The 21,897-nt window shown below is 41.9% G+C and overlaps 1 protein-coding gene across 4 annotated transcripts in view; it reads left to right on the plus strand.

Annotated features, from left to right (window-relative positions):
* opa1 (OPA1 mitochondrial dynamin like GTPase) overlaps nt 1-21,897 on the plus strand; it is a 43,976-nt gene that overhangs the window by 1,959 nt on the left and 20,120 nt on the right. The window contains exons 2-29 of one of the 4 annotated variants that reach the window (XM_033621886.2): nt 241-565; nt 830-926; nt 1,119-1,226; nt 3,818-3,871; nt 5,840-5,922; nt 7,627-7,782; nt 9,546-9,599; nt 9,909-10,013; nt 10,234-10,320; nt 10,574-10,687; nt 10,850-10,930; nt 11,033-11,107; nt 11,193-11,264; nt 11,413-11,512; nt 11,672-11,802; nt 12,258-12,330; nt 12,649-12,721; nt 12,807-12,922; nt 13,959-14,023; nt 14,740-14,816; nt 16,391-16,556; nt 17,552-17,704; nt 17,953-18,061; nt 18,234-18,313; nt 18,541-18,681; nt 18,883-18,999; nt 19,112-19,205; nt 19,591-19,701. In XM_033621886.2, coding sequence (XP_033477777.1) covers nt 241-565; nt 830-926; nt 1,119-1,226; nt 3,818-3,871; nt 5,840-5,922; nt 7,627-7,782; nt 9,546-9,599; nt 9,909-10,013; nt 10,234-10,320; nt 10,574-10,687; nt 10,850-10,930; nt 11,033-11,107; nt 11,193-11,264; nt 11,413-11,512; nt 11,672-11,802; nt 12,258-12,330; nt 12,649-12,721; nt 12,807-12,922; nt 13,959-14,023; nt 14,740-14,816; nt 16,391-16,556; nt 17,552-17,704; nt 17,953-18,061; nt 18,234-18,313; nt 18,541-18,681; nt 18,883-18,999; nt 19,112-19,205; nt 19,591-19,701 — 3,017 coding nt within the window. The remainder of the gene's footprint in view (nt 1-240; nt 566-829; nt 927-1,118; nt 1,227-3,817; nt 3,872-5,839; nt 5,923-7,626; nt 7,783-9,545; nt 9,600-9,908; nt 10,014-10,233; nt 10,321-10,573; nt 10,688-10,849; nt 10,931-11,032; nt 11,108-11,192; nt 11,265-11,412; nt 11,513-11,671; nt 11,803-12,257; nt 12,331-12,648; nt 12,722-12,806; nt 12,923-13,958; nt 14,024-14,739; nt 14,817-16,390; nt 16,557-17,551; nt 17,705-17,952; nt 18,062-18,233; nt 18,314-18,540; nt 18,682-18,882; nt 19,000-19,111; nt 19,206-19,590; nt 19,702-21,897) is intronic. The other 3 variants (XM_033621888.2, XM_033621887.2, XM_033621889.2) reach the window with 3 other exon arrangements.

A 21,897-nucleotide genomic window follows, 5' to 3' on the forward strand; every position in this document is an offset into this window, starting at 1 on the left:
TGTCCTGCTGGGGGCCACTGCCACTGGGTACTGCTGTAGCCAAGAGGAGTGGTACTTGCTCTGCAACATCGTTTGGATTGGTGGAGTGTGTCAAGTGCACATGAATGCCAGGACCCAAGATTTCCCGGATAATTAAATTCTAAGAAATGATGTTGCCTGATAGGTGTATAATCAGGTGTTTATAGGCACATGAGGTAGGCGAGCTTGTGTATTTATTGTTCAATTTTTCTGCCTTCTCAGCGTGGCCTGCAGGAACCTGGTCTCCACCAACATGGGAGTGAGATTTCGGGTACCGCTGCAGAAGCTGCACCCTCTATCCCGTGCCATCCACCACCGCTACTCTGGAAACACCAACCCCCAGCGTCCACCTCATCGCACGGCAGCCCGCTATTTTACCTCCATGTCACGGTTGCCCATGCGGCCTCCCAAGCCTCCCCCAGGGTCAGGGGGCCGTGGCCACCAGCAGCAGCGCAACTTCTGGGTGGCCCGCCTCGCTGCCCGGCTGCTAAGGCTTCGATACATTCTGCTGGGGTCCGCAGTGGGAGGAGGATACACTGCTAAAAAGGTCAGTATCAAGTGCCTCTGACTTTAAGTTCTCAGGTATCTCATCATCGCAGAGTTAGAGAGTTAGTATTTCATCACATGAGCTTAGCGATAAACAGAAAATGAACAGAGGCAAACGCAAGAAGTCAACAACTATCTTAGTTTTGTCCAACTTTTCCCTGGATGCTTAATGAAGCTTCCCCTCTGCTGTGATTGCATTCATTGGAAACAGTGCTGTAAAACTGACTCATGCAAAGATAACATAAGCCTGTCATTTTATCTCCAGACCTATGAAGAGTGGAAGGACATGCTGCCTGATTTTAGTGAATACAACTGGGTCATTCCTGATTTTGTCTGGGAACTGAGTGAACAAATTGATCTTGGTAAGTGTTTTAATTTTAATGTTGTGATCCAAGCTAATGTGCTCATACTTGACCTTGCCTTTCTTATAAAGGATCCCTTATTTCAAAGGAGGACAATTATTCTTGGGTTATACTTGAAACATAGCTGAACATTAGATAAGGCCTCTGCGTTTCTGTCTTCTCTGCTTGACCTATTATCTCTTCTATACACAGATAAACTGGCCAAAGCTCTTCCAGAGATGGAGGAAGTAGCCAAACTACTACCTGACTTCGACAAGATAGGCGAGAACTTCACTTTCCTCAAAAGCCTCCTGTCGTCTGGTGAGTGATCAAAACCTCAGCTGTGTTCTCGTAAAGTTACTGCATCAGTGTTTAGTCCAGTATAAACTTTTAAAATGAAGATCATAGTAATTGTAGCAGTGCAAACTTGTCCTCTACATCTGCATTGGTCTCAGTCAGTGCCCTATACCTATACCTGCTTCAAGTATGGTATCTGTGGTTTCTCCCACCTCAAAGTGACCTTTACAGAATGAGATAACATAGATTCAGAATAATGAAAAAATATGAGCCTGCTTCTTGCTCTGAATTGCTTCTTCTTCTGCAACAGCCCTCCTGTCTATGGTTGTGGTTGCTAAATAATGCTACAAAGAGCCTTCCTTTACACCAAATAACCAGTGTGTATTGGATCAGTGGTTTTGTAGGCAATGTTAAAAACATGTCTTGTACCATGGTGTTGCAAACAGTCATTTATTCAGATGGGACCAGGTGCACATTGCTGAGCAGTCCTGGGTTGATTGATGTCAAAGAGATATTTATACATTAATAGAAATAAATGTGTCTATGATCATTTCACTTAATGTGTATAAAAACATTACCTCACAATGCACAAATATTGCTTTGTATTGCACCATGACTTTACAGTTGAAACTTCCTTGAGATTACTCAGCATATGTGCAACTGGTTTGCATCTCTGGTGTTCCCTATACGTGTGCTTGTTAAAGGGAAACTTCTGGGAGTTTTTTTTTTTTTTTTTTTTTTTTTTTTCAAACCCAGACCCTATTGTCCCATATTTATGTGTCTAAATAATAGAGACAACAATTTTGGAAAGTGGTCCAGTATTGAGAGAAAAGCAGACTGCAATGTAATTGTGCACTGTCAATTTCCATCCATTAAGCACTTGTTTGTTGGCTTGTTTTTGCCACTGACAGGTTCAGATTCTTACTGTAAGTGTCTGACAGCATTACAAAAAAGACCCCACAGAGAATTGGGACGTATTCCTTACATTTCACTGATCCGGTGTGTTTGTTAGTGTGTGTAACCAGGTGTTGCTCAAGGATAAATACTGTTCTAAAATCTCATGGCCATTGTTGACTCAGCCACACGTTCAACCATGACATTGAAAATCTTTGGAATAACAGTAAGCTCGGCCTTCTAATACAACAAACTTTGGGGCTGTGCATATGCTGTGTCTTTAACTGCCTGGAAAACACGAGGTCGGGTGCTGGGTGCTATTTCTGAGCCATCTTCCTAGAGCACAGCGGCAGGTTGCACATGAGGTTGCTGAGCAACTTTAACAAGCACTGTATCAAATAATTTATAATTTATTATTGATATTTACCTGAAATCCTGAGTGCAAGGCTGATCTTCTTCCAGGTGCTATCTAAATGTGTGTAGGCCTATCGTCCGTGGGACAGATTTAAAGCTCTGGCAGCCCTGCACCAAAATGATCAACTTTTTCATATTTACCACAGACTGATTTATGTAAGAAGGGAAAGATATCTGTCGGCTGTGATTGGTTGTTCCTTGTAACATGACATGCAGTGTGTGGTGCTGCATTCCAAAAGTTGAGCTCGGTTTATCTCAGAGTGCAGCCGTCGTGCTCTGAAAAATGGGTGCTCAGAAACACTTGTGCACCCGACGGTGTTGCTCTGGCACTTGACTACGCCTGCGGCATGTCTACATTTGAAACAGTGAATTTGAGGGTGCAAAAAACACAGTACGTGTATGGCCCCTTATCCTGACACTTCTCTTTCCAACACTCGCTAACGTATCTACCGTTGTTTTTCCTGTGACAAGTCACGCTCTCAAGATCTCAGAACGGGACATCTCCTTAAGTAAGACTTGGTCACAATCACAAAATCACCAACAGAAGGATAGGAAAAAGGTTTCATTTTCTGTAGGGTCCTTTCCGCAATTTTGTCAAACACTTCTTTTAACAATCTGAGCCTGTCAGTGACAAAAACAAGCACAGCGCTCGTTGCTCGTAGGGATTACATTGCAGCCTATTTTGCTGTTGCCTCTGGCACTGTCTCTCTCAATACTAGACCAGTTTTAAAAAATGTCACCATTCATCATGCAGACACAGAAATATGGGAAAATATGGTCCAGGTTGAAAAATACTCAGGTTTCCCTTTAAGAATTCTTAAAAAAGGACCTCAAAAATCCTTAAAAGTCTTCTGATAACCTGTGAAGTCTTTCGTCCAGGAGTCTTTGAATCAAACATTATCAAAAGATTTATTCCATCAAGTCATGAGTGAAAGGAAGTGATGGTGTTTTGTCATAATGCAGCACTGACAAAGAAATCTTTTTCCTCCTATAAATCACTACCCAGTAGAGTAATTGTCTTTAAATAGAGTAACCTCTAGATTGGCTGGTAATTATAAAATCTGACTCTTTGAGCTCTTTCAGGCCCAGTTTGGTGTGTGCTTATCTCTTAACAGTTTCTCATTAAGTGGCTGCTTCACTTGAAGCTCCAGCACAGCAGTGGCTTTGTTTTAATACACATCATTTAGCCGTGTCCCTGCTTTGACCACCATCCCTCTGCTTCTGTCTTTTATGATTTTTATTATCTTGTGTTATTCTTCCTTTCTCCTCCTCCCCAACCCTCCTGTCCTCCTCCACATTCTTCACAGGTGTGAGTTTGGGTAGTGAAGTCAAAGGAGCTTCTGGTCTGCATCTGTTGTTAGGTGTGTAAACCCTGCACTCAGTAGCGCTGCCCCTCCTTTCTCTCTGCTGCTGTTTGACCATCCCCCTGCCACAGTATTTGGTATGGTTGTGGGTTCCTGCTTGCCAAAGTTGGGCTCTGAAGGCGGTAGCAGAGCATCTTCCCCAGGACGGTGGCTTCCAGGTTGCAGACCAGTGCTGCCGTCAACAATAGCAGTGTTCATGGTCAATGCAGGTTCTGTATTCAGTGAAGTGTATGACGTTTCACTAGGATGGTGAATCAGTTTCATCTTGGACTGGGTGTTCAGAGGAGTATGCTTAGTTATGCAGATATTAAATTTTACCCTGTGACTTCTGTCTAATGGACCCAGTAAAAGCCTTACTCTTTAAGTTTCTCTCCTTATTTCTGAATTTTTCTAAATTCCTCAGAGAACCTCTTTTGTGTCAAGTGCAGTAAAACAAACGTGTTTAATAGTGGCACAAACCTGCCGTGGCTTTGTTTTTCCTGGTCTGAAAAGCTCCTAAATGCAGATCCAGTGTTTTTTCCTTTAGTATGTCCCCGTCTTCCCTTTTGACTCTCTTTAACCCGACTGTCCTTGGCTTTACTTTGTCCTACCTGTGTGGTTTTTGCCTCCTTTGACTTCCACCCTCTCTCTCCCCTGGCCTGTGTGGGCTGCTTTCTTTAACTACACTGGCATTCACTAACCGATGGGTGATTTTAGTCTGCTTCTAGTTAATTACACTCAAATGTTTGGAAAATGCACACAAAATACATTTTATATAGAACATACATTGAGGTTTTAATATGTCAAGATGCTGACATATGTTAATGTTCACTAAATTTTTGTCTTCTTCAGTGAGGGCAAATACTGGTAAATAATAACAATTGCATAACCCTGAAATGTATTAAAGGTCATGTACGGTGTATGGAAAGACTGTATCTTTCAAAGTCATTTATACGAGGCCAGATGGGACCACACCTCTCTTGTGAGTCATAGAATCCGCAAAGGCGTGTTCCTGCCTCTTTAGGTTTCAACGTCACACCCTTTCATGGATTAAGAAAAAATGTTTTCCATGACTGTTTCAAGTTCATTACATTTAATGTACGTAGATGTGATATCTGCCTTTGCACATCACATTACAGTGTGGTGTTTTTGTGAACATCTACCTCATATATATATGGCTAAGCAGACTTTGCTTTGCGCATGGCAATAACAGCATGTTACCTCACATCATTAAAATGTAACTTTGTTTTAAAGATACTAAATCTTAATTGTTTTTTCTTTCAGCATTCAGTGATAGTCTTCTTTGAGCTCCATGTCATCGTCAGGGTTCTTTTATTTCACCAAGTAAAATCAGTAAACCATGTCCAACCATATACACAAATGAAACTTTCTAACTAGGTTTCAGAAAGCTTTATTGCATATTTTTACAGCTGCTTGACGAACTCCAAGTGTACTTAATGTTTTAAAGATAATTTTTAATCCTGCTGGAATTAATTACATAAAAACTAACAATGCCATTCTTAAACAATTTTAATTTTTGGTGTGGCTTCCACCATTACCGCAGTTTATTTAAAAAAAAACACATTACAGTCACTGCAAATAAAGTCAATTACTAGATCAATAAATCAGTAGTCACAAACATTTCATGATCCCGATTAGACCGCTTTATTCCTGCTGTTGAAAGAAGTTTGGCAGTTTTTCAATTTTTGGTGAACTGTGATCAATGCAAAATTAAAACCCCAAATTATAGCATGTAAAGCACATGTTATATATGTGTATATCAGTGCAAGCTTTTCCAAGCATTTGAAATGTTATCACTCTGGTCTCTATTTCTCTAATGATATGCATGCTTTAAATGATGGCTATCTGGCACCTCTTGGCTATGGGCATTATTGTCTCCCTCAGCTTGTTTACATTCAGCACTCAATTGTCAAGATGCATTCACACAAGTAACCTCACTCTGTGTCGTTGTGTCTCCACTGGTAGAAACCTCAGGCGATCCTCCACTAAAAGCCACAGACTCCTCTGCTGCAGCCACACAAGATGGCAGCGACAAGCAGTACAAAAAGGCAAGTTTGCAAAGCCTGTTGACACTTCTTACCTTTGTCCTCTGTACTCTACCACAGCTCGATTTCACTCAGCTTCCCTCTGCAGCCTGGCTATGTTTCACTTCAGTGGCAAGAACTGTGGTGGATTGAATCAAAATGTACTCAGAGTTTATATGAGTTTGTATTGTTGAAGCTTTTATGGGCCCTGAGGCACCAGGGAGAATTTAAAGACCATGTCCGTCACATAAGCTGTTAAAAGATGCTTACAAAGCCCTAGTTATATGAACTAATGCACTCATACTGGTACATCCAATCATTTTGACTGTGTTTTGATTCAATCAGTTCATCTGAAAGTGATTTGTTAGTTTGACAAACTACAGTATAATCAAGACACGCTTTTTAGACCATGTGACAGTGTTATGGAAAGACATAGCTCTTCCTATTTAATGACATTAGCTGTGATTTAGCATATATAATGTTTCATTGTTACCATGTGCATATTGTATGACACTTATTCTGAAATTTTATGCACTGAAATGGATCATTTCTTCAAAAGTGCCATTATAGTTGCCATGCATCTCAGCAGCTCCAGAATGATCATTCATCTCTCTAGCTTCGGCAGTCTCTGGCAGAACACTTGATGTGCACATCTGTTTTATTGCTGTTGTCCTCTCTGTTTCTTTTTCATTTTGTTCTTTTCTGCACAGTTTCAGTGTCTCTCTGTTCCATTGTTGTGTTTTTTATGTGTTTTTATCACTGTGCAGAATCAAAACTTAAACAATGTCAAGATTGTGAAGGTCTGATAACAAATATTAAGAAGAGATACATTTAAAAAAACAGTGATGTTGGGCTTTCCTCTCCTATGCCCTGCTTTTAATCTGCAATCGTGGTCTCCAACATGAGCTTAAAAGACAACACAACTCTTACAAGTTGGCGTTGTGCTTCAAATTTTTGTATGTGCATTTCACAGAGGAGAAAAAAACCAAACAAATCATAAAGTTAAATAAAGTCATGTTGGGGACCTTTGAATTAAAGCAGATTTCTCCTGCTGTACACCATGCTTTCTGCTTCGCCCCTGATTAGAGCTGTATCCCAATGCTGGCTGAGCTTATTTTAATCATCATCATCTTCAGCATCATCAGACCGATGATGTCCAGAACCACCTAGCATCATTATCTTGCAGCACATTAAAACAGTGTCATCTTATCTTGGTTATTGTTTTACCTTTATAGTAAAACCTGTATTTCCACTCTGTTTTCGCTAGTGCTAAATTCAACAATGAAAATCTGTTCTACTGTTGTCTGGTGAACACACAGTCATTGTTCCACGATGGTGCATGATGGTGAGGAAAGAGAGCTGAGTCATTGTTGTTGCCACATGCTGAGAGGTGCTGGTTGTGGTATTAGTCACCTCCTCTGCCTTCAGTCTGGCAAAGTTTGGCATCTCCCCTTTATGTTTGAGAGAGACTGACTTTGTTGGGTAGCACTGATGACAGTGGCGAGATTAACAAAGCCAAACACCTTGATTCTGTTAAACTCAAGCCTCGAATGAATCCTCACTCTCCAGCCTGATTAGCACCAATGCCAGTGTCTGACACAGGCCAAGTGTCCTCTGTTGAAGCTCTGTGAATGGATGCAGCATTGGCCTGTGTGGCTGAGCCCAGTGGCTGGTTGATGTCTTTGTTGCTGCTCCTACCTGTCTCTGATTATGACATACCCCCAGCAGGGTCTGCTCGGCGAGCTCATTCTTATTCAGCAGCAGATCCAGCGGCACGAGGAGGAGGTCCGGCGGGCCGCGGCAGCCAATAGCGCGCGTCCCCCACCGCCAGAGCCTGCTCCCAGTCCGCCTCCGAACCCGAGCCCCCCTCAACAGAAACGCAAGGTGAAGGTCCAACCCCACTTAGATCGCCCTGTCCCACCAAAGTCTCCTAAATTGACGCAGCTGCAGGGAAGAAACAGTATATATAATTCAATTTCTACCAGCTGCCTTGTCAGATAATAGTCATTTAACACCAGGCTGAAAGCAGTGTTTCACTGCCCTCTGTGGTAAGAAGTTTCAAGTCTTTTGCACCTCTAACCACGGCCAGCATCAATGATTTGTGTGGCTGGACATGCTCAGATGTCAGAGCACTGGTGTACTTTAGTTTACACTGCAACATCACTGCAGTGAGGTGAGAAGTTACACCACTGGAGGGCAGCAAAAACAAGATTTTCAGCTGATGTTAAGTTGCTCTTTAACTGACCTTATTTATGAGAATAGAGCTGGCAAGTTGAGCATTTATATAAAAAGATTTAACAGAAAGATTGATGATCCAAATTTTACAAGCAGTGCTTTGTGTTATTTCCTAATATCCGGGGCATGGTAGACACAACAACATGAACAGCTGCAAAATAATTCATTAACACATTAATACACTCCAGTGCTGTGGCCATGCAATAAATGCAGTGTTTGTTATGCCGACCACATAGACAGCAACATCTTAAAATAGAGTGCAACAAAGTACAACCACCACTATAAAACCAAACAACTCCTCTCTGGCTAAACCTATTTATTGCATTGCTGTTGCATTGGATGGCACCATGTTTTTCAGGTGTTTGTGTCTAGCCCTCTACTTTAAGCCACTGCAACTCTATATAGCAGTATAAAATAACTTTTTAAGATCATATTATAATATTTATAGTGCAGACAAATTGGCTTGTCAACACTTAAGACTGTTCCCTACCCAGTATACCCAACAGTAGCCTCCATGTGTCACCCCATAGTCTGTCAGGCTAAGCTTCGGTTGTGGGGAAGGCATGGTATCCTGGTTCCAGGTGCACAGTGTCGTAGCTCAGCTCATGCAAATGGATGGATTATCATCAGTAGTACGCCATTAATGAACGAAACACTGCATGGAGTGAAGTGGCAATCAGCTGCATGGTGTGAGCTGCATTTTGAAGCTACCATGAATGGACCCAGCTGTATAATAGAGTTGACTACTGTATGCTCTCAACAGCAAGGAGGCCTTAAGCTAACAAGCAGTTTTGCAGTGCCTAAATGTTTGTTAATGGAAATGTAAAACATTTTAGTAGAGTGGGCGCATATTGTTAGAGGTAATTTACAGCACACTTCTTGTTGTATAGTGTAGACATAGTTTTTGATAGAATAGTTTTGTGTGTTTTGTTAAATTCCCTTTCCTCTGCTGGCAATCCCATTTGTTCATGTATGCTGTGTCTCCTGCTTTCTGTCCTGTCTCTCATCCTGACAAACATCTTCAAAATATATTAACAAATGAGGTTTGCCCAATCATGAAAAATCAAGCTGTAATGACTGAATGATTTTGTGATTAATTTCAGCTGTATTTTTCAGGGCTCACTCTGATTTGTGCCTGTCTGTGAATCATAGCTTGTTGATTGGAGCGGAGTAATACCAGAATGAGTAGTGTCTGCCTGAAACTTGATCTTGGTTCCTCTCTTTATGCATTAATGTGACTCAACTCTGGTTCTCTCTGTAATACAGTGTGCACGTATTGAACCTTCGTGGTGCTGGTGGGATTTCGTGCTTGTGAGGTTGCACAGTGAGAGAAACGGGAAGCCCTTATTTTAGAAACTGAAAGAAAACATTAACTCAATTTGTTGCTGTTCTGTTTCTATTTCAACCTCTAGTCATCAGACAAGGAAAAGATAGACCAGCTTCAAGAAGAACTTCTCCGTACACAGGTACCGTAGATTGTTACTTTTGATAAAATCTATTTTAGTGGAACAGAGGAATGTTAGCAGTATCATGCAACTCATCCAGATCTGATTAAAGAGCTTTTATTTTGCAACATTTTTAAATACAGTATGTCTTATTTCACAGTGATATGACATTGACAGCTGGTCAAATAGGTTGTTAAACTGCAGACTTGTTCGTAATATACCGTTTCTCACTGCACCATGACTGTAGATCAAACACTGCCACCAAGTTTGGACTAAAATGTTCCTTTTAGATGTAAATGTGACTGAAGCAGGTTGCTGTTTATCCCACAGCTAAAATATCAACGGATGCTGGAGAGACTGGAGAAGGAGAATAAAGAGTTAAGGAAGGTGGTGCTGCAAAAAGACGATAAAGGGATTCATCAAAGGAAAGTGAAGGTGGGTGGCATATATGAACCCATACACACAATAAACATGGCGATACACACAACATAATTTTGAGTTTCTCCCAGTGAGGCTCAGATTCTACAGATACAGAGCTACTTTCTTGAAGTCTTTCCTGTAGTTATGTCATTGTCACTCTGGATAGTGTGTCAACTAATTACAATGTAAATATACGTATTGTTAATATTTATTGCTGCTGTGTCCCCTCATGTAGAAATCCCTCATTGACTTGTATTCTGAAGTGCTGGACATCTTGTCTGACTACGATGCCAACTACAACACCCAGGACCACCTACCCAGGGTAAGCGACAGTCAGATGTTCTTACTGGGTTTTTTCAAAATGTTTTGCCGTTTATTTTTTGTCCTAGAATTTGTATCTTTGAATAATTCCGCTCAACACCAACATCTATAAACTTGTTTAGTCCTCGACTGGATCCTGATCACATAATACCTCCTGTTTCCTTTTATGCTTTGTCCCCATGGCTCTTCTGCCCTCTGTCCTTTTATCTGTATTGTGTCCTGACCCTTATACATTTCCTCCTCTTCTCTTTCAGGTGGTTGTGGTCGGGGATCAGAGTGCTGGAAAGACGAGTGTGCTGGAGATGATAGCCCAGGCCAGGATCTTCCCCAGGGGCTCAGGAGAGATGATGACCCGCTCTCCTGTCAAGGTATGTGGGACCACACTGCCTGATGTTTGTGTAATGTTTCCTTTTAAAGGACAAAAAAAAGATAATGAAATGACAGCTTTGACAGCAATTGGGAGGCAGAAGTGATTATAAAGGAATAATGTTTTGTGAGAGGAAAATATTTAAACAATCTTCCATCTGCAGGTAACACTAAGCGAAGGCCCCCACCATGTGGCCTTGTTTAAGGACAGTGGCCGAGAGTTTGACCTTACCAAGGAGGAGGATGTAAGTCACAATGTCACTCACTCCATCCACCCAATATGAATTTTAGCGCTTCTTAAATCTGTTTACACCATCATATCTGGCGTTGCTTCCACCGTCTTACAGCTGGCTGCACTGAGGCGTGAGATTGAGCTGAGGATGAGGAAGAGTGTGAAGGAGGGACAGACCGTCAGCAGTGAGGTTGGACATACGGCTACCGTTCACATTGCTAACAACGCTGCCACTTGCTGATTTGAAATAACAATGTTTATTTTTTGCATGTCAGACAATATCCCTGAGTGTCAAAGGCCCCGGCATCCAGAGGATGGTGCTTGTTGATTTACCAGGAGTCATCAGTGTGAGTATACATTTTTGATTTAATAAAGGTGGGAATATTTGCAAATTTCTTGGACTGTTAAGCTTCGTAAAATCAAAGCCAATAGACCAAACTTATCTTTAACAAATACAGTAATACATTTTAATTTTTTAATGTGTGTCTCTCTCAGACTGTGACTACAGGCATGGCAACAGATACTAAGGAAACCATCTTCAGCATCAGCAAGGCCTACATGCAGAACCCCAATGCAATCATCCTCTGTATTCAGGGTGAGCCATGAGTACACTAATTACAGTTGCAGCAATCATATAAAGGCATCAGTTCTGTTAATTAACAAACAGGGAGATCATCTGTCATACTCTTTACTCTCCTTGTAATGATATGTACACCATTATCATATCCCTTGTGCTCTCCTTGTCTCCCTCCAGATGGCAGTGTGGATGCAGAGAGGAGCATTGTCACAGACTTGGTGAGCCAGATGGACCCCCAGGGGAAGAGGACCATCTTTGTCCTGACCAAGGTGGACTTGGCTGAGAAGAACCTGGCCAGCCCGAGCAGAGTAAGATGGCTTAACTATCCCAAAAATCCAGAACAGTGGTAATTAATATGTAAGGAACTATACTGACTATTAATGCCTCGGCACATATTCACTTATTTCATCACAGTTACTGTAACAAAAGCATGAATCTGTCCACAGAATTGCTGAGTTCAGTTCTTTAAAGTAATAAAATCAGTCATAATTATTATCATCTGTCGTTGAATGGCATCAAGAACATGGAAATAGTGAGCACAGACTCTGAATTTAATTATTGAAACAGCTGCAGATTTCAGAACAGTTGCAAACCAGTGGGTAAAGTCTCAGCCACTGTGAGTGAAGCTATATGCAGCTTCACCACAGGAGGGAGCTCAGCACTTTTGAATTAACTTGATGGTCTCTCAGTGAGCCAGTGTTATGCAAGCGTGCACAACAGAGTGGACTGATGTGTGTCCTGTGCTGTACATGTGCTCTTTCAGATCCAGCAAATAGTCGAAGGAAAACTGTTTCCCATGAAGGCCCTGGGCTACTTTGCAGTGGTGACCGGAAAAGGTAACATCTTCTACTGAGTGATCCATCATGTTGCATTTCACATTATTTAATGAATGCCTCCGGGTAGTGATCACGCCTGAATCCACTAACTCAGTTTAATGACACTAACTGTGGTAACTGTGGAGGTAATTGGAGGCTCTCTGTGGCTTTTCTAACATATTGTTGTTTGCATACATTTCTTTGTAGGGAAGTTTTTGCCCTGTATAACCTGAATTATGTAGCTTTCGTACTGTGATTACATACATTTAGATATTATTATTTTTGTGTTTGAAATTCAGGATTAACTGAGTTGTCACTGTGCTGTCGTCTTGTGTGCAGGGAGCAGTGGTGAAAGCATAGACTCCATTAAAGACTACGAGGAAGACTTCTTCCAGAACTCCAGATTACTAAGGCAGGTTACTTATGACTCACTAAACAGTAATGATTCATCAAATGTTTTCAATTTAAGCTGACAATGAACGTATGTGTGCAACTAGGGACGGCATGCTGAAGCACCACCAGGTGACCACAAAGAACTTGAGTCTGGCCGTCTCTGACTGCTTCTGGAAGATGGTCAGGGAGTCTGTTGAGCAGCAGGCTGATGTCTTTAAAGGTATGAATGCACTCACAGGACGAACCTTTATCCCAGGGAGGGCTGACTGATTTATATGCCTTGTTATTCATGCCATTGCGTGAATGTTTATATCCAGTGGCTTTTACAGTCCTAGTTAATTGTGTGAGTGGACATGGTTGGATTTTATCCATTAACTGTACAGGGAACAGGTGCTACTACTCCTCCTCTGCTCTCCCACCTCCCTGTATTGGCCTTCCTCAGCCCACCCTGCCACACTTTTCCACTCTCTCAGCCCTGCCTTCCAACTGCAATTAGTCTAGACAATCTCAAGCCCATTGCTAACAGCACAGGAGATTTATGGCCATGAGACTGCAGCTCCCATAGGCCTATTGTGTGGTGTATCGATCCATATCCCATCAAATCACACACAGCCGGCCTCTATCCTCCATGCTTGGCGCCAGCATGGCCCCACAAACCAGCAATTAGCCTAATCTCCACAGTGGATAGGGAGCTGTGAAAAGGGACAGCGGGCTTGGTGTGTGTTTGTGTGTGTGCGTGTGCGTGTGTCTCCCTCTGTCTCTGTGCACATACATAAGAACTAAAACTCTGACTTTTGATAAAGTGTGTGTGATTGGGCCCCGTCCCCTCTCCTCCTAAGGGACCAGTTAACAAAGTGAGTGTGCAAAGTGCGCAGCGGCTTTTATTAAAGGATAGGCACCATTTGCAGTCTGAAAGCTGCCTTTATATCATACCAGGTTTAAACAAAGCAGCCCTGTGCCTGTATGCTCGTTGCCTGTTGACTGTAGAGAATTACTATTTAATGGAGCGTAACATCAAAGGAGATGAGTTTCGTCCAGGCATGAGAATGAGCACATGCTAATGACACATATTAAGGTGGATTTATTTTAAAAATTTAAGGGGGCTGGTTAAGTAGAAGGCTTTAAAGATGATGAAACCATTGACATCCAATTATAACTTGACTTACGTAAAATGTAAAGTTAGCGATTGTTCATTCTGCTGTTGATAAGGTGTATATAAATCATATATTAATTTTCACTGTCCCTCCTCATCCCAGCATCTCGCTTCAACCTGGAGACAGAATGGAAGAACAACTATCCTCGTCTGAGAGAGCTGGACAGGGTGAGAAGCACAAACAGCAAGTGCACGTAAATGACACATTTACGTTGCTCTTTCACCCATTTGTGACAGAAGACTGCATTTAGTATGAGAAGGACAAATGCTAGAACTTTTGTTGTGATTGTTCTAACGTATTGAAATCTGGTACGGGCATACTTTAGACAAGTATTGACCAATACAACTTGGAAATTTTCAGATCACATGAAAAATCACACTTTTATCAATAGTCAAAGTCAGGATTTTTGAAAATTGAGAAATGATTTGGGTTTTTTTGGGTTTTTTTAACACACATATATATGCATTTCTTTGATATTCAACTTATTATTAGCCCACAGATACCAATTATGTGACTGTGCTCCTTGTAGTTTCTCAGATAAATACATTTTTGTATGAGACATGAGACTACTGATTCCTATGGATAAACATTGATCCTGTGTACTAGGGCTGAACGATATGCAAAAAAAGTCATACTGCGATTATGTTGCCGGATATTACGATTGTGCTATGCATTGCGACTTAGTAGGAATGGCAATTTTTGCATATCATTGACTCATTTCAAAAGGATATGGAGGAAAGAAAAGTGGTACCTCATTGAAGGGCCTGTTTGGAAATACAGGGCCTTCAAACAACAGTTGGACACCATTTAATTTTCGAAAGAGTTGTAGTAACAAAACTGATTTCCTTTTCTCTCTCTCTCTCTCTCTCTCTCTCTCTCTCAGAATGAACTCTACGAAAAGGCCAAAAATGAAATCTTGGATGAAGTCATTAGTTTGAGTCAAGTGACCCCACAACACTGGTAAGTTAACAAGTTAATAACTTTGGTTCATTAGTTGCTCTTACTATGTATAAGAAAAAATCAAGGCTGCTGTCAGTGTTAACTTTAAATACAGGTAAATTGTTTGTAGGTGTTGTAGTATTTTGACATGTTCTTTGACATGAACTTTTGTATGCTGCTGTCTTGGCCGTGTCTCTCTTGTAAAAGAGATGGTTGATTTCCAGGGAACTTACCTGGATTAATATGGGTTAATTAAATAAAATAAAATTTTCAATAACACAGAAACTTAGGTCCAAGCAGATTTTTTATTTTAATATAAAATAAATTAATTTAGACACCATCAGCAGCACAGATGTTATAAACTGTAGGTAAACCTTTTTTACTACTAAAACGTATCAATGACTTATCAGTGTGCTTTTTTATGTTTTTTTGGTTGATAGCTCTTATTTTATTTTAAGTGCAGATCTGATCCAGTTCTCTAAATGCACAGTGCTTCAGTTTTGTAAATGTAGATCCTGGGGCGTCGGTGGCTTAGTGGTAGAGCAGGAGCCCCATGTACAAGGCTGCTGGCGCAGCGGCCCGGGTTCAACTCCAGCCTGTGGCCCTTTGCTGCATGTCACTCCCTCTCTCTCCCCCCTTCACACTTATCTGTCCTATACATTAAAGGCTAAAAAGCCCAAAAAATATCTTTAAAAAACAAAATGTAGATCCTCATTTTACTATTGTTAGCATTAATGTTTTCTCCACTCTATGTAGGATATTGGTCTTAATGAGATGCCATCTTATGAGAAATGAATTGTGTAAAATTGTCTACCCGGCCTTTGGCTAAAGGCAGTTACATCATGTATTTGCACTGCTGCGGCACTCAACCAGACATGAGAGGGAAATTATTTTTTTGGCAAACTGCAGGTCTGTCTCTTGGCGCATTTATCTGTGCATGCATGTATAGTTATACCTCACCCCCTGTGAGGAAAACATTGCTAAATGAGATGTATGCATGGTGTTGTGGCCGTCCCCAGTGAGCGTGCCGTCAGTACACCCGGATCAATACTCTGATGAATGGCCCACGGACGGGAACAGGGGTGGCCCTGTTAGCCAGCCAGCAGCCAGCCAGCACTATTGGAGATAGCGCTTATTGACAGTGAGGAGTGCTAGCCTGAACAAAAGGGGAGCCTAATGAAATATGAGCGTGTGTTTATGATAAATGAGAGAGGCACAACACCGGTCGGATCTCAGGGGGACTTGGGTAGGGTTTTGTTCTATTGTCACACTGCCCTGGAGAGATAGAGCGAGAGTGTGGAGGCTGTTAGCTGCTAACAGTGTCAGACTGGAGCTGTATTGGAATCTACAGTCAAGTGCAATTGCTGCAGCACCGACTACACAAGTGAAAGCAGCTCAGCCAAGAACAATCCCTCTTCACTTATTGTTCTCATACCCCACCGGGTCACTTACCTAAACTGAGATGGACACCTGGAAGCAACTCTGTTACACACACTCTTACTTGAAAGTTACATGCTGCAGTATGGTTGAAGTGACCTAACATGCTACTAGAAGTCAGAACTAAATAACTTAACTTATCTTTTTTTCTCTCCCAGGGAGTCCATCTTGCAGAAGAAGCTGTGGGAACGTGTTTCCACCCATGTGATTGAGAACATCTACCTGCCTGCTGCCCAAACAATGGACTCGGGCACCTTTAACACCACCGTCGACATCAAGCTCAAGCAGTGGACCGACAAGCAGCTTCCACACAAAGCACTGGAGGTAACGCACACGGTCTTTATACAGCTGGTCATGATGTCATTCACATTGTTAAAAGGGAGGTCAATCAATCAGTCAATCAGTTTTATTTATAAAGCCCAATATCACAAATCACAATTTGCCTCACAGGGCTTTACAGCATACAACATCCCTCTGTCCTTTGGACCCTCACAGCGGATGAGGAAAAACTCCCCCCAAAAAAACCCTTTAACGGGGGAAAAAAACAGTAGAAACCTCAGGAAGAGCAACTGAGGAGGGATCCCTCTTCCAGGACGGACAGACGTGCAATAGATGTTGTACAGAACAGATCAGCATAATAAATTAACAGTAATCTGTATGACACAGAGAGAGAGAGAGCGAGCGCCCGGTGTATTATAGGGGGTCCTCCAGCAGACTAGGCCTAAGTCAGCCTAACTAGGGGCTGGTACAGGGCAAGCCTGAGCCAGCCCTAACTATAAGCTTTGTCAAAGAGGAAAGTCTTAAGTCTAGTCTTAAATGTGGAGACGGTGTCTGCCTCCCGGACCGTAACAGGAAGATGATTCCACAGGAGAGGAGCCTGATAGCTGAAGGCTCTGGCTCCTGATCTACTTTTGGAGACTTTAGGGACCACGAGTAACCCTGCGTTCTCAGAGCGCAGTGTTCTGGTGGGATAATAAGGCACTATGAGCTCTCTAAGATATGACGGAGCTTGACCATTTAGAGCTTTATAAGTTAACAGTAGGAGGTGTTGAACGATCACATAAAATCAAATCAAACTTTGGGTAAATTAGATTTTATAAGTTGACCCTCACTGGTATGAGGAAATTTCTAAATATAAATTGTTTATGAGCTTGTTCCTAAATAATGATCATTGTTCATAACCACTTATATTTGGTTGAACTACTTTGCCGCAGGCTGCAGATATGTTAAAAAAAAAAAAGAAGAAGAAATTCTAGCAGGCAATGTCCTTGTGGTAATATGAGCCTCCTCCTTCCCCACTATACTTGGCCTCCCATCAGGTTGCCTGGGAGACGCTGCAGGAAGAGTTTGCCCGCTTCATGGCTGAATACAAAGGCAAAGACCAGGACGACATTTTTGACAAGTTGAAGGAGGCTGTGAAGGACGAGAGCATCAAGAGGCACAAGTGGAATGAGAGGGCCATGGACAGCCTGGTAAACACACCATAAATCCAGCCTGTGAACAGAGAGCACATGCACTAGTTGATTTAACACTTCCTGAAGAATAAAACATTAGATCATGTGTACTGATCTTGCTAACACTGATGAAAATGCACAAGACTTTATATGCATAGCAATTGCTTTGCAGCTCCACTGACTTTGTCTTCTTGCCGTGTGTGTGTGTGTGTGTGTTTGTGTGTGTGTGTGTGTCTGTCTGTCTGTCTGTCTGTCTGTTGTGTCAGAGGGTGATCCAACACAATGCCCTAGAAGACCGCTCCATCACAGACAAGCCTCAGTGGGATGCAGCAATACAGTTCATGGAGGAAACCCTGCAGTCACGCCTCAAAGACAGTACGTTGGCCTCATACAATGTCACTTACCCAGTACTAGACTCACCTTCCAGTCTTAAAGAGGACCTTTTATGCTAATTTTAGGCTCATACTTGTATTGTGGGTTGCTATTAGAACATGTTTACATGTCTTTTCTACTTGTCTTTCTGTTTCATTCATCTCTCTTCTTATAGCTGAGTCAGTAATCAGAGATATGGTGGGTCCAGGCTGGAGGCAGAGGTGGTTCAACTGGATCAATCGCACACCAGATCAGGTCAGTTTGAGGCGTCTCTCCTAATTCCTGGGTATAACTGTGCTCTTTTTCTAGAGAGACCACAAAAACTTAAAACTGGATTCCCCATTTTTGCTGATCTCCATGTCCAGTACTTGGAAGTTTAAGAGCTTGGTTGAAGCACACAGAACATTAAATAGTCATCTTCATCTAAGCACCCATTTGCCACCATGAGAACAGCGCTCACCTCCTTTTCTTTGACTTTGTAGCACATTCGTAATGAAACGAAAAATGAGCTGGAGCGCTTGCTGAAGTTACACGATGAGCATACAGCCTACTTGGCCAATGACGAGGTCACCACAGTTCGGAAGAATCTGGAGGCGCGAGGAGTTGAAGTTGACCCTGTGCTGGTGAGATTAAAACACCTGTGTGTCTCAGCATTTAAATCAAAGTCAGGACAAATATGTTGATGTCTGAAATGCATCAAAATTTTAGTGCCAGTTTGAATCATCTTTGTCAATCAGCTGTAACATGCACACAGTGTTTGTGCCTGATGTCATTATGTCTACCATCCATTGACCACTGACTTACTAACTTTCTTACCTGGTCAGATCAAGGACACGTGGCATCAGCTGTATCGGCGACACTTCTTGCAGAAGGCGCTGTCTCACTGTAACCTCTGTAAGAGAGGTTTCTACTACTACCAGAGACACTTTGTTGACTCTGAGGTAAGGATAGAGGATGAGTAATACTGAGTTGTTTTTCTTCTCCACCTTATTCTCAGCTATATTTAAGCTCAATGTGTGAAAAGCTAAAATGTGTGCTTGGTTTTTATTCCAGTTGGAGTGCAATGATGTGGTACTGTTCTGGAGGATCCAGAGGATGCTGGTCATCACAGCCAACACTCTCCGACAGCAGCTCACCAATACTGAGGGTAAGGAATATGGATACAGTATATGGCGTATATTATTTAAAGAAAAAAAGTGCAAATTATGGCTCATTTTGGCTCATTACACCAAACGTACAATTTAGCTTTTTCTGAAGGAGTACAAATATGTTTGACTGCAGCAGCTGGGTAGCTGTTCATAACCAGTCATTGATGACCATTCAGTAAAATTCTGTGAAATTGGTCTTATCACGAGTATGCTCAAAACCACCTCTATTGAGAATAGACAATTCATCTTGTGACCATTTTAATGATGTCAAAAGGTGCTGATCGTATAATTCAATGGATACACGAAGAGAAAAATCTGATGCATTGATTGAATATTGATTGTTGTGCTCTGTGTGTGTGTTTGTTCCTCTATTTGTCTTCTCAGTGCGCCGACTGGAGAAAAATGTGAAGGAGGTGCTGGATGACTTCGGGGAGGACATGGAGAAGAAGACCCACCTCATCACTGGACGCCGAGTCCAGCTGGCCGAGGATCTCAGTAAGACACACAAAGACTTACAGCAGAAAATTATGACTGTTCATAAGTTGAATAGAAACACAAGTTTAAGGAGAAGCTTTGTCACTATCAGCTTGTGCCGTTGGTTGTTGTAGGGATCATGCAAGTGATTTTAATTACCCAAACTACTAGACCCCAGTAAACTTTGGATATGTTTAGTAAATGGTTCCTTTACAGGAAATATTGAAGCTGTCAGTAGGTGGCAGTAGTGCTAAAGGAAATGATCGTGACCAATGTGATATAGCAGTGTTGGTTCAGTTGAAGCATCAAACTGATACAGTGCAGACAAGTTAAAATTACTCAGATGTCAGCTGGCAGTTTGCTTTTGAAGCTTCTTCTTAAAACAGATTGACTGATGCTGTTCATGTTATAAGCATTAATGCAGCCACATTGCAAACAGGGTTGGCTGCACTGGTATGCACTTGTCTCACACAGTGCTGGGTAGGTGTAAAGATTTGAAACTTAAGTTAATTTTATGGTTTCCACTTACATTCATGTTAAACCCACCATGTTCATCCCTGCATGAATTGCTGGCCCCATGAGACCAAACACAATCACTGGACATACCTGTTTGTGATGACATCCCTCATCATATTACTACATATCTATCTTACTACATATTTGGGGTCTTGAATCGGTGTGAGTGTCTCTGTCTGTGGGTCTGCAGCAGTGTGCTGGCTCTCTGCCTGTCAGGTCAAGCCACCAGCCCAGCTCTCTGTTAACACAACCCTGCTGATTAAACGCAGCACAATTTGCAGAAAGCCCACATGCCTAAAAGGCAAGCCTGGACTTGCTCTGCCTCTTTCTCTCTCCATCAGACTTTCTCTATGACACACATACACACCATTGCATGGTGACTGTTGGAATGTAACAATGCATACATTACAATTACACCCCCTTTTGGTTTTACCAAATGGCATCTCACTGAACTTGGTAAAATGCCTTTAGTCACTTTAGTTTGGAAAATGCTATCCACAGTGCCCTAAAGCCTCAGGTGGTCCTGCATACTTGTTAAAAATCTGGCTCCAAAATCAGATATCCACACTTAAAATGATTGACACACACTGCTGGCCACCTTTTATCTGTTGCATCTAAAGTTGTGTTAGTGTTATGGTTTTAGGCAGTAATGAGAATAGATGAATCTTTTGGAGGTATATTTTCAGTCTTGTTATAAAGATATTGAAGTACAGATGTTTAAAGTAAATGAATCCTAATTTGTAAAAATCCATGTGTTTTCAGAGGTCATGAACCAGACCAGAGCACATGATATGCAAATGCCTGGTGTGCGCTTTTGTTGTGTGTTTGGGTGGAATGAGGCCTCTATGAGTCAGACCACCAGTTCAGCTCTGGTCTCAGTTTGAGCCTGGCGTTAATAGTAACCAGAGACAGATGGAGAAGATTTCCTTGTTTTTGGCACTACTAACTACCCCTCTAGTTGTCGACTATTAGTCATGTCTTGGACTGTGCCACCAGTGACCTGAGCAGACCTGTGCTTATTGTCCGGTGTTTCCATGGATGTGTTGATCTCGATTAATCGTCAGGTTGTGATCGAGGCAAACTGCTGGTTGTTGTGAGTGCTGTAGATAAGAATTTTTTGCCTAATTTTTCCCTGCTGGTGCAGGATTCAAGCCATAAACTCTTTGTGGTGAGGCTGTTAACGCAGATGACCAATCTTCTCCTTTCCCCCAACTATGACCTGTGGGAAACTTGTGTTTCTTGCCTGTGTGTGAATGTGTATTTGCAAAATAGATTCAGAATCTATAAATGCACAGGAGTTTATCTCGGTTACATTGGTAAAAAAGCATTAAGGTATGCACTGAATGCAGTCTTTGTACCATAACACTGTGCACATGTACTATTTCTGCACTGTTGGTAAGTTTTGAAAGACTTGGAAAGGGGTGGGCCCGACATATCCACTAATTTTTACCTGTCTGCTTGTTGAATGCTCCTTTTAACAGGCAGCACAATGAGGGTTGAGTCGTCTCCAGCTTTGGTCTTACTCAGCAAAACTCTGCTTGCTAAGCAAAGTCTGTATTCACAGAGCAGCACGCAAGGCATGCTGCCATTTCTGAACTCTCCGTAGGACACACACATAATCATAGCTCCTGTCACCACAAAGACGCACACAATGGCAAGCATAATTTACTCTCACACCACTGTACTCTAATTGAAACCAAC

This window comes from Epinephelus lanceolatus, chromosome 6 (assembly GCF_041903045.1).
Source record: "Epinephelus lanceolatus isolate andai-2023 chromosome 6, ASM4190304v1, whole genome shotgun sequence".
Taxonomy (NCBI): Eukaryota; Metazoa; Chordata; class Actinopteri; order Perciformes; family Serranidae; genus Epinephelus; species Epinephelus lanceolatus.